Source organism: Macaca fascicularis, chromosome 14 (assembly GCF_037993035.2).
Source record: "Macaca fascicularis isolate 582-1 chromosome 14, T2T-MFA8v1.1".
Classification (NCBI taxonomy): Eukaryota; Metazoa; Chordata; class Mammalia; order Primates; family Cercopithecidae; genus Macaca; species Macaca fascicularis.
In genome coordinates this window covers 75,904,122-75,921,069 of record NC_088388.1, presented here as the reverse complement: position 1 = coordinate 75,921,069, position 16,948 = coordinate 75,904,122, and the positions used below count along the sequence as shown (strand labels likewise).

The 16,948-nt window shown below is 41.7% G+C and overlaps 1 protein-coding gene across 9 annotated transcripts in view; it reads right to left on the bottom strand.

The window, feature by feature from the left end:
• Positions 1–12,534: 12,534 nt before the first annotated feature.
• ACER3 (alkaline ceramidase 3) overlaps positions 12,535–16,948 on the bottom strand; it is a 167,519-nt gene continuing 163,105 nt past the window's right edge. For 8 of the 9 annotated variants that reach the window (XR_012423548.1, XM_065528747.2, XM_065528749.2 and 5 more), the window contains one exon: positions 14,752–16,487. Coding sequence is in view for 8 of the 9 variants with exons in the window: in XM_065528747.2 (XP_065384819.1) it covers positions 16,434–16,487 (54 nt within the window). In the remaining variant the exon portion in view is untranslated. Of the gene's footprint in view, positions 16,488–16,948 lie in introns of all 9 variants that reach the window. The other variant, XM_015435518.4, reaches the window with a different exon arrangement.

The window sequence follows — 16,948 nt, the reverse complement described above, 5'->3', positions numbered from 1 at the left end:
TCTGAATAACTGGCTTTGAGCCCCAGTTTCTTTCCTGAGTTAATCTCCTAGGTTTCAATGTCCTCATTTGAAAAACTGAGAAAGTTAACACTCATTTTTCAATGAAATAAGGAAAGAATTCTGTTTATGTTAAAGTGCTACACAAATGCTAGTTAAAAAAATTAAGCATCCCTCATCATTTCTGGAAAGAAAAATAATCTCCTTCTTAATGTAACAATAAATCTTGTTTCAAAGAAATTTGCATTTACTCTGATAAAACGGATAGAAGATCTTGGATCACAGCCAACTTCTGATGTAAAGGAAAAGGTGTTGGGCCAGGCGCTGTTCCCGAGGGCGGTGCTGGCTCGCTCAGCTCTGTTCTTGGATGCTGCACTGTGTAGCCCGAGGGCTTTGACTTGCTGTGAAGTGTTGGACATTTATCTCTATGATTCTTTTTGCTGGATCCCTTCGTTTCTCAAAGCAGTCTTCAGGCATCCTGGAGCCCATGCACCTTAAACTTTCCCAGCCTCTGCTGGCCCTGATCCCTTGTCTCTCAGGACTCAGCTCAAATACCACCTCCTCCAGGTCACCTCATGGTAAGTCCAGGTCAACAGAACCTGTCTCCTTGTTGATGTCACAGCTGTCGAGTAGCCAATTTGGTAAAGAGGACAGATCTGCCACTTACTCCACCCCTTTGAACCTCAGGTTGCTTGTTGGTGAGACTTTGGACAACTCCTTTATCTCAGTGTCTCAGAATTATGAGTTAATTCATGTAAGGCATTCAGAGCCTGGCATGTAGTAAGCACCGGAATAACATTAGCAGTTGGCTAACACAGGAGATCATCTTTTTATGGATGAAGTCTAGCCTTCTCACACAGTGTGGTATAAAGTTCCTCTTTATCAACTTTATAAAATTCCTCTGTGATCTTCTAACTGCAGGCAGTTCTCACTCTGTTTATTGCTCCACACATATTAACACATCCTGCCTTTGCAATACTATTCACTCTGCCTAGAATTCCCCCTTCTTTTTCTTTTTCTCGGCTCACTGCAACCTCAGGCTTCCGGGTTCAAGTGATTCTCCTGCCTCAGCCTCCCAAGTAGCTGGCATTACAGGTGTCCACCATCATGCCCAGCGAATTTTTGTATTTTTAGTAGAGATGGGGTTTTACCATGTTGGCCAGACAGGTCTCAAACTCCTGACCTAAGGTGATCCACTCGCCATGGCCTCTCAAAGTGCTGGGATTACAGGCGTGAGGCATCTCGCCCAGCCAGGAATTGCACCCCTTGTTTTCCCAGGAACTACTTTGGTCATTTCCTCCTCTGGTTTGATGCTGAGAGATGGATGGCTGGAACATAGATTCTTGGGCCACCCACCCACCCCCTACTATCCCAGGGCATTCCTGGAGGAATATTAGTATAGCAGAATATTTGTATAGCAAGAAAGGCAAAGAAACGTTTTATTAGCTATTAGGGCCTTGGCCCCAACCCTCAGCATGAAGCCCTGAGCCCTGGGGTCTGCACTGGACCTGTGCAGTAGGGGCAATTCTGTCCTCATTCCTCTCCGCTTGGCCTCCCCCGTTTCTTGCTTGGCACTCTGATGAGAGGGGAATGCAAAGAAGGAAAAATGCACCTCCTTCCCAATAGGAAGAAGCCCAGGCCCCCATCTTACCTGTAGTGTTGGAGAGAGAAGAAATAGACAGGAGCCATCCCCAGCCTGAGACTAGCCTTTAACCCCTATATTTCACACACTGAGGTTCCACCCCAGGCCTGTGGCTTCATTCAGTCCTCTTGAATCTGACCAATCCATGACATCACCCCTCCTCCTTAGGGGTAGGGTGAAGAGGGGGAGGGCAGCTACAGGCTTCCTTAGCCACCGGTGACTGCCTGCTTCCTCTTTAAACTCAAATGTCCTTAGAGTGTGGGTCAAATGAATCTCCTTGGAGGAGGATGTTCTCAGTGCAGTATTGTACCTGTGCTCCTGGAGAAGGTGCATCTTGTCTGTGAAGACAGTGTGTGATGATGGACCTCACGTAGAGGCCCCCTTTGAGTTGCCCAGGAAAGTGTATTGTATGCCTTCAGAGGCAGAGGCAAACTGTCTGAAGGGCTGTGGAAATAGGCACAGAACATAACTGGTTGGCCACATCTGTAAGAGTAAAGTATTTATTAGTTGTTGATTGAATAAAATCAGTTTAATTTTAATATTAGGTATGGGGCCCTAATAGATGCGACCACAATGTTAAATTGTAGTGATCCATCACAGGCTACCATATATAAACATTTATATATGTAAAATAGAGATAAAATCTATATTATATTTATATATATTACATTTTATATATTAAAACATACATATATTTAAAAATATAAATATATTAAAATGATGTATATACATAAAATATATGTATTTCTAGATTTGAGCATAGGCAAAATTGGGCTGCTAAATGGAGAAGTAGTAGGGGATAATCACCCTTTTTAAAAATAAGGTTTTTTATAATGAGTTTTAATCCTTGAACGGCTTGCTTTAACTTATATTGGGCCATATTAACTATAAAATGGGGACTCATGGGGTCCCATTTTATCAAGCCAATTTGCAAATGACAAAGAGGCACTTTAATTTTAATTTATTATAATTATTAATATTGAAACAGGGTCTTACTCTGTCTCCCAGGCTGGAGTGCAGGGGCACTATCTCAGCTCACTGCAACCTCCGCCTCCTGGGCTCAGGTGATCCTCCCATCTTAGCCTCCTGAGTAGGCACACACCATCACACATGGTTAATTTTTGTATTTTTTGTTGAGATGGGGTTTTCCCATTTTGCCCAGGTTGATCTTGAATTCCTGGGCTCAAGAGATATTCCTGCCTTGGTCTCCCTAAGCGCTGGGATTACAGGCATGAGCCACCATGCCCAATCTAATTTATTATTTATTTTGTCAAAGCAAATATGTCTAATAGCAGTGGGTATGTGAGCATGGGAAATTTAGGCAAGGCTACACTTAAATTGAGGCATACTCATTTAAACATTTTTATATGTCGTTACCCTCTCAAGATTATAGGGTCAGAGTGTTTAAATTAGTGGGATCTCCAGGTATAACTTGAGCCCCAGTATTAAGTTCATGAATTTTTGACAATTAGGGCATTTTCACAAATGTTAAGTTAGAAACTGTGTTGTAGAGGCACAAAAACCAGTAAGTGCTGTTTTTAATCTTTTTGTTATATAAATTTTTAGTATATAAATTAGGAATCTTGAATTTCCAATTAAATCAAGTTATGGAAAATATAGCATATACACAACTTGCCATATATATAATGTATATTTATTTATTTATTTATTTGAGACAGAGTCTTGCTTTGTCACCCAGGCTGGAGTACAGTGGCTTGATCTCGGCTCACTGCAACTTCCACCTCCTAGGTTCAAGCCATTATCCTGCCTCAGCCTCCTAAGTAGCTGGAATTACAGGCGTGCACCACCACGCCCAGCTAATTTTTTTGTATTTTTAGCAGAGATGGGGTTTCATCATGTTGGCCAGGCCAGTCTGAAACTCGTAACCTCAGGTGATCCACCCACCTCAGCCTCCCAAAGTGTTGGGATTACAGGCGTGAGCCACTACACACAGCCTGTTTATTATATTTATATTAAAATATGTATATAATTTATTTATATACATTATAGTTTAAATTATGTACATTTATTCATATCTATTTTATATAATTTATTATAATTTATACATACCTTTTATTTTTCTCTGTATCTAGGGGTTTGTTCATAAATCAATAAGTAATCTAAGGCTAGCATTATGTTTCCAAGACTTGGTGTTTGCTCAGTACCTGAAGTTTAAAGTTCTAGGCTGGGCACGGTGGCTCACATCTGTAATCCCAGCACTTTGGGAAGCTCAAGTGGGTGAATTGCTTGAGCCCTGTAGTTTGCAACCAGCCTGGGCAACATAGTGAAACCTCCTCTCTATTTAAAAAAAAAAAAAAAAATCAGTCGAGTGTTGTGGTGCACACCTGTAGTCCCAGCTATTTGGGAAGCTGAGGTGGGAGGGTTGCCTGAGCCTGCGAGATTGAGGCTGTAATGAGCCACGGTAGCACCACTGCACTCCAGCCTAGGCAACAGAGCTAAATAAATAAATAAATAAATAAATAAATAAATAAAGTTTCTCTGCTTTTCTTGGAGTTGTAGCTGCCTAAAGCATTAGTCTCTCTTGTTTGATTTTTGTTGTTGTTTTTAAGGCTTTTAGCCAGCAGAAGCTGTGGGTGTTAATTTCAGCCTCTAGTTGATAAGAGGAGAAGCAGGAGGAGGAAAGGGACTCAGTGCCTCTAGGAAGGAAGTGCTCTCTGGGATGGCCCCCACTGCCAAATAACCAGTTCATTTTTTATCTTTTTAAGTAAAAATTTTAGAATGGCTAGCATTTCTAGGTAACTAAATAGGAAGATCTCTCTCTCTCTCTCTCTCTCTCTCTTTCAGTGTTTGCCTGACAAATTCTTGGTGGTATCAAGTAGCCCCCTGTTGTTTTGACTTTACAAATTGTTACTAGAAAAACTTTGGGAGTGACCTCCAGCATACTGGATTCACAGGCAGCTGCTTCCCTTTCCAGGGTGCCCTAATCGACATATGAGGGGTTGGGGTGGGGACCAGGAGCCACCACAGCAAAGAATGCAGCAAAGGAGGCACTGGCCTCAGCAGCCCTGACTCTTGGGAGACGCTATGGGACTCCGGTGAAGTGACTCCACCAGCGGCTAGGGCTAGGCAGTTAGATCCTTTCCCCGTCTCCACTTACTGACAAAGAGAGCTGAGTGTCAGATCACCCCTTTCTGACTGTTACTCAGGAGGAATGCTGCTCTCCTAGAGCATGACAGCCCTTGTCTCTCAGTAGTGAGATGGAGGTAGAGCTGCACTGTCCCGGCCGCCTCACTCTGGACACAAGGACTTCATCATTTATAGCCAATAGAGTCCTGACCACTACTGAGACCCTAGGTCATGGGGACAGCATGCCTAGCTCAAGGGGCCACACACCTCCAAAAGTAGCCCACTGTTTAGGATCCTCGTAATCTCAGGAAGGGAGGCTGAGGTGGAAGGGAAACACACCTTCCTTGCCCTGTGACGGCTGCAGGGGACTCCAGCGGTTCAGAGGTTGTCTGTAGCCACTGCGGTTTCAGGTGATTCCCCAAGACAGCACCGACAGCAGCAGTAAGCAGATGGCAGAGCAGCGTGATGGAGCAGCCCAGACCCCCCGGCTGTGTGATACAAAAAGTTAGCCATTCACAGCAGACTTTGGGATTGTGTCCCAGCCGCAACCACAGTCCTGCCAACTACTACAGTTGTTTCCAGTGAAATTCTTTGTGTTTCTCTATTCACTTAGCTGATGGCTGCTGGAGACAGTAGCTACCTTAACGGTGATAGAGAAATGTGAATAGTTTCATTCCAAACAGCATCCTCATAGCTTGGTGACTTAGTGACATTCTGTGAGAATGTTCATCTCTCATCTCTCAGACTCCTTGTCCCTCTTACTAATTTACATGGGGGAGGTGGCTGGATGAGAAGTTTGAAGGGGGAAGGAGGTGGGAGGAAGAGAGAGAGAAGGGGAGGGACTGAGTGCAGGTTTCTGATGGGGATGGTAAGATATATCTAGAGGATTAGGAAAACCCTAAGACTCACAGGCAACTTCATGGTGGGTGAAGGACTAAAAGGAGCTGGGAGTACTAATTAAATCTGAGAACAAATGAGGGCAAGAGAGCAGCCCCAGGGAGGGACAGAGGGACATGACCAGTTTCCTCCCAATCTGTGCCCCACTCATGAGAGTCCAGAGCAGGTTGACTGAATGACTAAATGAATTTTGTTGTTTTCTTCAAGCCCCCTAAAAACTAATCTTTTCTCCTTGGCAGATACATCTTTCAGGAAATTTGGGAATGATTTGAAGTGGGGAGAAAGTTAAATGGGGGTAAGGTTATTGGAATAAAATGAACAGACTTTAAGACAAACAGCTCTGACCTCTCCAGGAGGTTTCCGGAATGGCCAGGGAGGAACTTAGATGTATGTAGTGGGTGTGAGCGCCAAGCATGGCTTTGGAAAGGTGTGTACTGTTCAGAGACGGAATTAATGCACTTATGACGCCTTTTCAGCCTTCCCCTTTACCACGGGTGGGTGTTTTAATCTAGCAGAAAAAGTCTCAGTCCAGTGCATGTTCTGCCACACCCTAGGCTGAAAAACTGGGGCGGGATAATGCAGAAAAACCCGTCTCCACCTTGAAGGCAAACAGGTTCTGTGGGCACAGGCCAGCACCTGATGACCAGGAAGGGGAGAAGGCCGGATAGTCCCTTGTTCCAAGTTGCACTGGTCAGTGAGAGAGGGAAGAGGGGTTGACTCCTCTTGTTTGTCCAGTTTTGAGGTACCCCTACAGGCCCAGACCAGGCAATCTCATAGGAAAGATACCATTCAGAAACTGTTATGATTAGATTCACACTACACCATGGTGCTAACCCCTAAGACAATTCTACATTTCACAGATGTAGAACCCAAAATTTAGTTGTGACTTGGCCACAACCACACAGCTTTTCAGTGGAGGACCAGGATCCTAAGCTAGGTCTTCAGATGTCCCAAAAGGAGATAACTTTTCTAACAGTAAGTACCCTCTCAGGATTAATGCCAGTGGGCTCCAGCTTGGAGCCTGCTGTTTCAGTGCAGTGTCATGTCAGGGTTATTGCCTTCTACCCCTCAGCTATCTCTGCTGATAGCCACTGTGTCTCCAGCCCAGCCACAGACATCCAGACTTTGAGGAACTAGAACCCAGGCCCTCACCCAGGCTTCCTTTCCAAGTGACTGGTGATTCTCTTTGGTTTGAAATGCTCTTGTCTTCAAAAATTCCTCTACCTAATCCTTAAATGGTTTGGTTTCTAGGACTCAGTGTGAGACTCTCTTTTCTTCCGTGATCTCATCCACTTCCATTTCAATTAATATGTATGTCCATGATTTTTTTTTTTTTTTTTTTGAGACAGAGTCTTGCTCTGTTGCCCAAGCTGGAGTACAGTGGCACGATCTCAGCTCACTGCAACCTCCACCTCTGGGGTTCAAGCGATTCTCCTTCCTCAGCCTCCCAAGTAGCTGGGATTACAGGCGCACGCCACCATGCCTGGTTAATTTTTGTATTTTTTTAAGTAGAGATGGGGTTTTGCCATGTTGGTCAGGCTGGTCTCGAACTCCTGACCTCATGATCCACCCACCTTGGCCTCCCAAAGTGCTGGGATTCCAGGTTTGAGCCACCGTGCCAGGATCCATCATTCTTAAATTTACATCTTCAGCCCAGATCTCTCAGCTGAGCTCCAGATCCACATTTATTATCTTTAAGCTCTCTGCCAGGATGTCTCACACAGTCTACAAACTCTGCAAATCCCAAGTGTACTCTATAATACCCTAAACCTTCTTCCCATGTACCTCTGCTATATTGGAGTTCCTATCTCCACTGCCACTATCCACCGTTCTTCCTCTATCTGGTATCCCTACATCCATACTGGTTACCTTTAATCCATCCTCCATCTTTTCCAGGGCTTTCCAAATTCAAATTCTCTTTTTTCTTTCAAAGATGATGTCTCTGTTGTCCAGGCTGGAGTGCAGTTGATTTTAGCTCATTGCAGCCTGGAACTCCTGGGTTCAAGCGATCCTCCCACCTCAGCCTCCTGAGTAGCTGGAACTACAGGTGAGTGCCACCACACCTGTCTACTTAAACTTTTTTTGTAGAGATGGGGTCTCGTTGTGTTGCCCAGGCGGGTCTTGAACTCCTGGTCTCAAGCAGTCCTCCCACCTTGGTCTTCCAAAGTGTTGGGATTACAGGCATGAGCCACTGCACCAGGACAACCAAATTCATATTTGTAAGATGGCTTTTAAAGCCCTGTGATGTCATTCCAGCCCATCTCTCCAGAAACTCACCTCTGGTTCCCTCTGCTATAAACGGCCTTTCCCCCACCTTCCTTAATACCTCTCATCCTTCAGTTCTTGGTGTAGATATTCGTCTTCAGGGATGTCTTCCCTACTTCAGCTCCCTCGTATTCCCTCCTTGAACTCTCTATACCCTTCCTGTGACACTCATCCAAAATGTAATTGGCACAATTACTTGTGAGACACTAAGTGCCATGAGGGCAGGTATGTGTCTTATTTTTCACTGTATTCCTAGTGCCTAATAACAGACCTTCCAGTTTATTGAATGGATGGCACATAGTAGGGCTCAGTAAATGGATCCCCCCATTTTCTGCTTTCTCATTTCCTTTGAGAATCAAGCCTTCCTTTGGGATTAGGCCACGCTATCAAGTGAGACAGGTCTTGCTTTCTGTCTCACCTAAGAAGACCCACTTGAGGTAGACTGCATTCCAGTCTAGAGCAAAAGAAAGGAAAAAAGCTGAAAAGGCCACCCCAGAACTGCGCTAGAGAGAAGCTCTAGAGATCTAGAGATGCGCTAGAGAGTAAGTTCATAGAATTTGCTAAATCAAATGACAGATGCCTTTGTTAGGCAGGTGTGTACTGTTCAGGGTGAAATAAAGCCATCCAAATTCCTTTTCAGCCATTCCCTTCACAAAGCACAGCCCAAATGGCTTTGCACACTCATGTCTGTGTTTTGTCAGGTAAAGGTTCCTGGTTCACCTCTTGCCAGCATCCATCTGTTCATCCAGTCAAGGCTGCCCCACCCTGACACACAAAGGAGGGACTAGCTGAAGAATCAACCATATGGTCAGCAATGACTAAAACTACCCATTCCAGCAGGCTTGACTAAGAAAGCTAATATTTGAAAAGCTGTGGTTTGAGGAACTAGGTGAGTTATAGGAAATTCTAATTTGTTTTACATCTTGTCGATGGTACTTCAGTTAAAGTTATAAACCACAGACACACATGGCTTATGCAGGACCATTTTTTCTGTTCCTGATCTGTCCCTCTTCATTGTGTGAAGCTGGACGGTTCATGTGTTTACTTCACAGCTCCTAAAGATGAAGATGCTGTGTATTTAAATATATAAATGTTTAATTAAAAAATGATTAGCTTTTAACCTTGTAACATACTCAGGCTTGGAGTAGAAAGGTACTGCAGTACAGTATTAGGAGCCCAGTGACAAAGAATTCCCAGGATAATGACTGGATGTTATTTCCATGAAGAGGCTTGCTGCTGGCCTGTACTGCCAGCTTAAGCAAACTGGGAAAAGATGTGTCCTCTGAGATGCAACCCTATCTTTGGCAGGCTGAGCACAGGCTAGATTTCAGCCCCTCATTCACCCTCCTTCCTCTTTCAACTGGGTGCCTTTGTGTAGTACATGAACTCTCTAATTACACATGGTAGCCCTGCCTTTATATGAATGTATAGATTTAAAAAATATAAATCAGGGATGAAACACTACCAGTAGTCTTATTCAAAACTATATCATTTAATTTAATATTTTCACCTATGAGAGGTAATGAATGCAGAAATATAGTCTCCATTTTAGTAGACTGGAAAAAATACATTATCCTACTATTTTCTAGAAAAATGATTGTGGCATTAGAAAATCAAATGGAAAAAGTGAATAAGCAGACTGAGATTACCTGAAAATAAGTTAGTTGCTAATAAGATTCAGTATAATGTATGTTTATTAAATAATCGCTACTAGAACAAACATCTGCGACAACTATGAAGTTAGGAAATGCTGTATTAGCTTGAACAGTTTATCTGTTGGTCACATTGATAAGTGACTCAAATATTAAAAGAATGGAAATACATGACGGTGAACAATGCCACATGAGTACATTGAGCAAAAATAGATAATGGCCTCTATATCTTAGAACAGACTCACTTATTCATTGGCATGAATAATTTAGCTCTAAAAAGAAAAATCCAAAAGAAGCCAAGACTAACTGTGGAAAGGACTTTGAACTTTTCCTTTTAGACAGTTAAAAAAAAAAAAAAGAAAGAAAAAAGTGTACATGACTACCACAGCTTGACAACTACCATGTGGCACATTTTATATGACATGAGAAAAAATGGTTAAAAGATCTCAACTTTTTGGAAGTCAACTCAAAAGCTGAGGGCAACTAGTATTTTTGGATTTTATAGTATAGAATGGAATTCCCTTTATATTGAAAAGTAAATCATGGACCTTGCACATAGTAATTTTTCTCAAAGGTTTAGGCACTTTGCAACAGGCTATTGCCAATCTAGAAAAACTGATGTGAAAAAATAATTCGGTTGTGTAAATATTAAATACAAATCATGTGATTACATTCAACAAAGACATGAGATGTCTTAAATGGATAACATATTTTCATTCTGACAAATGCACACTAGAATAACCTTGCAGAGAAGTGCAGTTGGGCAGTACCACTGTACTGTACCACTGTACCACTTGCTGACGGTCTAGAGCAGGGGAGGCAAACTCCCCAGTCAGAGAGTAAACATTTTAGGCTTTGCAGGTTACATACAGTTTCTGTTGCATATTCTTCTTCTTTCTCTGTTTAAACATTTTTAAAACATAAAAACCAGTTGGGTGTGGTGGCTCACGCCTGTAATCCCAGGACTTTGGGAGGCCCAGGTGGGTGGATCACTTGAAGTCAGGAGTTCAAGACCAACCTGGCCAACCCAGCGCTACTAAAAATATAAAAATCAGCCAGGCATGGTGGCATGTGTCTGTAGTCCCAGCTACTTGGGAGGCTGAGGCAGGAGAATCGCTTGAACCTTGGGAGGCGGAGGTTGCAGTGAGGTGAGATCCTGACATTGCACTCCAGCCTGGGTGACAGAGAGTGACTCTGTCTCAAAAAAAAAAAAATATATATATATATATATATATAGATAGATAGATAGATAGATAAATAATATATAAAAAATATATAAAATAAAATGAAAAAACCATTCTTACCTTGCAGGCCATACACCTGCAGCCTGGATTTGGCTCATGGGTTGTAGTTTACCAACCCCTAATCTAGACCCCTTTGATATTATGACACATTTTTATCATTTTCTTTTAGGCACAGATGATCTCTGAATGAATGCTTATAGGGAACCATATGTATATGCTTAAAGATTTCTCTAATAAATATGGCTGCTGCAACTTTAGTTAATTCTGCAAACTCAATTTAAAAGTGATGACCTACAGATCTGGCATTGCCAGATGTTTCAGAAGCTTTATGACAATTTTGTGAATATTTAAGATACCAATGACTAAATTCAGTTCAAGTATCAACACTACATTGTAAAAGCAATGAAGCGGTCTTGTAAGGGTTGAAAAGGAGCTGAATGCAGAGCACAGTGACATGTGGCTGGTGCTATACTGACTGATGGCTGCTGAGCTAGAGTGGGGGAATTTTAGGTCACTTGCAGCCTGTAACTGAATTTCTTGATTTGGATTTTAGGGTTTTCTATTTTAAGAAAAATTCTTGTGACCAGTCTTCTACACTAGCCGCCTTTGAAATCAGGTAGTAATTAGCTGAATTTAATGATAAAATGAAGACCTTGAGAAATAATATTTGTTATTTAAAGTACATGAAAATGGGTGGTCAGTACTGCTTAGCTTTCCTCCAAAATGGCTGAATGTGTATCACAGCAACAGAAATGCTGTAGCTAACAAACGACTTAAGTTCTTGAGTGATCTGTCTTCTCCTTAGCTGCTCTGCTGGCCTATCAGAGAAGACTGTGCCTTGGGGAAACTTGTTGTCCCTTACAGTTTCCACTTTTCTTTCAGCAATGTCAAGGTTTCATACTCAAGGCAAAAGTTTACAGTCCAAAGTCAGAGATTTACCTTCAGTTTGAATTTCAAGTGTAGAAGTGTTCATATCTGGGTATATGAAGCTGACTGAGCTGATAATTTTGGAGAAATGGTGAAGTTCAGTGGAATGCTCCCAAGGACTTCAACACTACCAGTGGCTTCTCCATGTAGCAATTACATAGTTAGATATTTTAACAAGTATTTCCTTATTTATTATTATTATTATTTTTTGAGACAGGGTCTCACGCTGTTGCCCAGGCTGGCTGGAGTGCAACAGTTAAAGGACAGTATTGAAAATTTCCAGTCAGCTGGGTCAAGATGACATGATTCCTTTTTTTTTTTCTTTCCATTTTGCAGCTCCTTCCATAAAGGGGTCATAACTACGTTAAATCAAATTTTAGTCTTTTTTTTTTTTTTTTTTTTGAGATGGAGTCTTGCTCTTTGCCTAGGCTAGAGTTCAGTGGTGTGATCTCGGCTCACTGCAAGCTCCACTTCCCGGGTTCACGCCATTCTCCTGCCTCAGCCTTCCAAGTAGCTGGGACTACAGGCGCCTGCCACCAGGCCCTGCTAATTTTTTGCAGTTTTAGTAGAGACAGGTTTTCACCATGTTAGCCAGGATGGTCTTGATCTCCTGACCTCGTGATCCGCCCACCTCGGCCTCCCAAAGTGCTGGGATTACAGGCATGAGCCACTATGCCTGGCCCATTATTTTTAAATAGTTAGAACCTAGTGAATAAGCTATAATTGTAGACACTGAAAAACAAGACAAAGTGATCAGACTAATTATAGCACTGATAGGATGCAAAATGGAAGACAGGTAGATCTGCAAACAGCCACACAGGTGGAAATTCCAATTATATATAGGTTCTCTTTGAAATGTCAGTTTTACATAAATACTTATCCAGCAGCACAGCATAAACCACAGGGCCAAAGCAATTTCTTATCACGTAAACATGGAGTTCGTAGCCAAAACTCAAATTTAGCAACAAATAATTGTTTTCATAGGACTCATAAGATAACTTTAAATTGTTAGATGCTTTTAGGGCATTGGCTAATTCAGAACTGGCTGGTATTATAACAGAACTTAATTTTTGCAGGCATTTAAAGATTTTCATGCATTATGTGCCTGAAGTTTTTGTCTCTTAATTTTCTTTAAACCACACATCTTATCCTTATTATAAGAAAAACCTTCTTAGAGTAAGGGAAGCCCAAATTAACTGTCCTGAAATTTTGCATTATATTTAAACCGTATGATTTACTTCTGTCAAACTAAATACTACTATTTGGGTTCTCATTTGTAGATTATTTAAAAACAAATATTTTTTCCTGTTAATTATCAATGCATTTCCTATCACAAGGATTAAAAAGATCACTTCAGGTGGTGGGGATGTTTCATGAAACACCACGGTGGGGAGTAGATAGTGGGCAGGCAGAGTGACCAATCAGCTTAACCTCCTTTCACCTAGCTGTTCTTTAAAAAAACAAAAATCAAAGTCAAATTGCTTTCAGTTTTTCAGAGTGAAAATGGAGGCACAAGAAGGATATTCAGATGTGGAAGCAAATTGCTTCTTTTACATCCTCATAAAGTATTTTCTTTTCTCTTTTCTTTTTTTTTTTTTTTTTTTTGAGACGGAGTCTCGCTCTGTCACCCAGACTGGAGTGCAGTGGTGTGATCTCAGCTTACTGTACCCTCTGCCTCCTGGGTTCAAGGAATTCTCCTGCCTCAGCCTCCCGAGTAGCTGGGACCACAGGCGTGCGCCACTACGCCCGGCTAATTTTTGTATTTTTAGTAGAGACGGGGTTTCACCATGTTGGCCAGGGTGGTCTCGAACTCCTGACCTCAAGTGATCTGCCAGCCTTGGCCTCCCACAGTGCTGGGATTACAGGCATGAGCCACCATGCCCAGCCTCACAAAGTATTTTCTAAAATATAATTTGCTGTAGGGTTCACAGATGAGCACTGTTCACATTAGGTGATATGCAAACAAATCATTATTGGCTCAGCAGGAAACAGACTTTTTGTACACTCTAGTTAACATGAAGTTTTCCAATAAAACAAATGACAGTGGGAGGGGGTAGTGAGGAATCCAACCCTGTAATGTATACCTAGAATCCAAATAGGAAAAAATAAAGCTATTGAAATAAAGATAATTTAGTAATATCCTATAAGTCACCAGTGATTTCCATAAAATGCTGCACAGACACAAAGTCTTGAGTGTGTTACTTAGTTGTTGAAAAGAGAGCCTTGTGTGAGGCACAGCTGATTTGGAACATTAAAGAGCCTGGCTTCCCTTTCTGCTTTCCATTCTCCCAATAGAAACAAGGGTCTTCAATGAATTGGCCAGTCTTACAGGTCACCTCGGGGTGTAGATGACTCTCCACTATGGTGCTGGGCAATTTTATTGAACAGGTGGCCACTGGTGGTGATGGCTAAACCACTCATTAAACAAATTGCTCTAAATGGCCTCAGTATCAAGGTGTGCTCTCTGTACCCTTAATCTGACTTTAATTCTGCAGAACCTCAGTCTTACCATGTTTAACAGCATTGCCATGTAGGACATGCCTTTATCCTACACTGTATATATATTCTTTACGCAGAAGTATATCTAACTGAAAAGTATAAAAATATAATGGTGGAAAACAAATGAATTTAAAAATGTATGATGGCTGATAGCCCAGGTAACTGCAGGTGAAATGTAGCCAGAAGTCAGAATCTCGGGGCAAAATCAAGTACAGTCTTATGGGCTGTGCCTTCAAATGGTTTAGTTTTATACCCCCTTAAGGCAGAACAAAAGTTCTCTTCATGTTTTGGCAAGTGTTTTTCTTCCTGGAGATCATAAAAGCAGGTGGAAGAATCAGTCTAATGGTCTAATGGTTTGTTGGGCATGCTAAGGGAAGGATGTCAACTTGACCATCTTTGGATACTTGGTTAAAAACTAAGGCTAGTAGGTGAAGAAAAACAACAGAATAGTTTTTGGTTTTAAATTTGTACAAAGGCTACTTACTGAATACTGGAAAAAATGACAAAAAGTATTTTACCATCTTTGCATAAGAAGAAAAGATTTTCCTTTTGAAACTAGCTTAGGATTTAATCTTGAGTCATGTCATCATGTGGTAAAAACAATCTGGATTTTACAATAATTTATAAAAAGCAAAAAAAGTCATAAAAATGCTAAATGATGCAGAGCTACAGATATGATGATACATGAGCAGAGGGGTCAAATCAGATTTTTACTGCAGGCAGGTGTTATGTTTGTGAAAAGTGATGCAATTTGTTATATATTCAAATGCAAATTAGAACTAGCTGCCTTACGATGAGATTTCACTGTCATTTCTTTCTTTCTTTTTTTTTTTTGAGACGGAGTCTCGCTCTGTCGCCCAGGCTGGAGTGCAGTGGCGCGATCTCGGCTCACTGCAAGCTCCGCCTCCCGGGTTCACGCCATTCTCCTGCCTCAGCCTCCCGAGTAGCTGGGACTACAGGCACCCACAACCGCGCCCGGCTAATTTTTTGTATTTTTAGTAGAGACGGGGTTTCACCGTGGTCTCGATCTCCTGACCTTGTGATCCGCCCGCCTCGGCCTCCCAAAGTGCTGGGATTACAGGCGTGAGCCACCGCGCCCGGCTACTGTCATTTCTTATCACCCTAATTTTTGTGGGTTCTGTAGGTTTCAAGTAACAGAAACTTACATCTATTTCCTTCAGACAATTAAGGAGCAGATATTTTAATATGCTTTATGTAAATAGGATTCTGATCATTTTAGCTTTAGTTAACGCAACACACTTCCCTGGGCACAACCATGACCTCTCTTTGAGAACTAGAAAATACTGCATAATTTAAAAAATCGGAGTGTAATGACATTCCCTGACAACTTCAACTAAGTTATGTGAGGAGGATGAACTATGGGTAGTCTAGACCACCAGTCCTATTTGTCTAGCCATAGAAACGGTGACAACTTAAAGATCTGCAAAGATCAGAGCAGAGCTGGCTGAAGGCACAACATTCTATACATGTCCTCATGGAGCTTCAGAAAGGTTATAAGATGACCCACTCATTCTGGTTGGCTGTGGCCATAGGCAGACACCATAAATCCTGGGATGTGGTTAAGTATTGAACCGGGGGCAGGTCTGAGCTTGCTTATGATCCTCTGACTAGCCCTGGAACAGACAGTGAAGAACTACACAGAATCCCACAGCTAGCTCACTCTCTCTTCTCTCTCTCTCTTTTTTTCTTACCTTTGAGAACCATCCATGAGATTAATACAATATTAATCAAATATGACAAAGCTGAGTGCTGGCTCACAGCTAACTATCTGGATATGGGGTTTTGTTGGCCCTTAGCTGACTGTTTAAATTATTTAATCAAATATTAAGAAAAGTATAATTCACATGCAACCCTTGGCAAAAAGAAAAAAAAAGATTAATTTCTTATAACCAGCACAAACTGTTAACCTGTTAAAGAAAAGCCCAATTGTTTCTGCATTTGAAGCATACACACACATCATCTCTGTTTCTTTATAAACTGGAGCATGAAAGGAGGAGGGGACAAATGAGATAATGCCATGAGCTAAACACCCAGCAGGCCTCACTTCTTATTCTGTTTGTGGAGTGGGTGGCAGCATTAGTCAGAAAGTCACTCCTCTGCTATGATGGTCATGACATATTTGAACTTGTAGATCTTTAAGGATTTCCTTATTTATTCTGCCAGGTCTATGGTAGGTGCTTGTTTTCTTGGTGGAATGATTCATCAATGCTTCCTGAGAGGCTCAAACAGGATCACTGGCCAGATTCCAAAGATAAACTGTTTGGGGACAAATTAGGACAAAATGAGAAAAGACAAAATTGTTCCATGTTATTCCTTAAAAAACTATGAGAAAGAATCCATGGGGCTGTGACTATACATAGGTTTGCTAGTGATTGTCCTGGTATTAGTAGCCTAAGCACAGTTTCAGTTTATTCCTTCTAGTCTTGGACCAGATATCAGAGAGTATTTTTATTGAGTTTATTTAAATTTATTAAGCTTTGACTGTCAAACATGGAGCTGGGCATATAAATTATCTCTGATCTTTAAAACAACTCTGCAATGTAGTTATTAGCAGCTCAATTTTATTGTTGAGGAAACTAAGGCTTAAAGAGATTTGTCCGAGAACATGCAGTCGTAAATGAAAGATTCAGTGCCTTTGGTTCCAAAGCCTGTGTTTGTTCCACTACCTTTGCAAACTCCCCTTTCTTCTTCCACCTCCATCCTATACTCCCAGTACC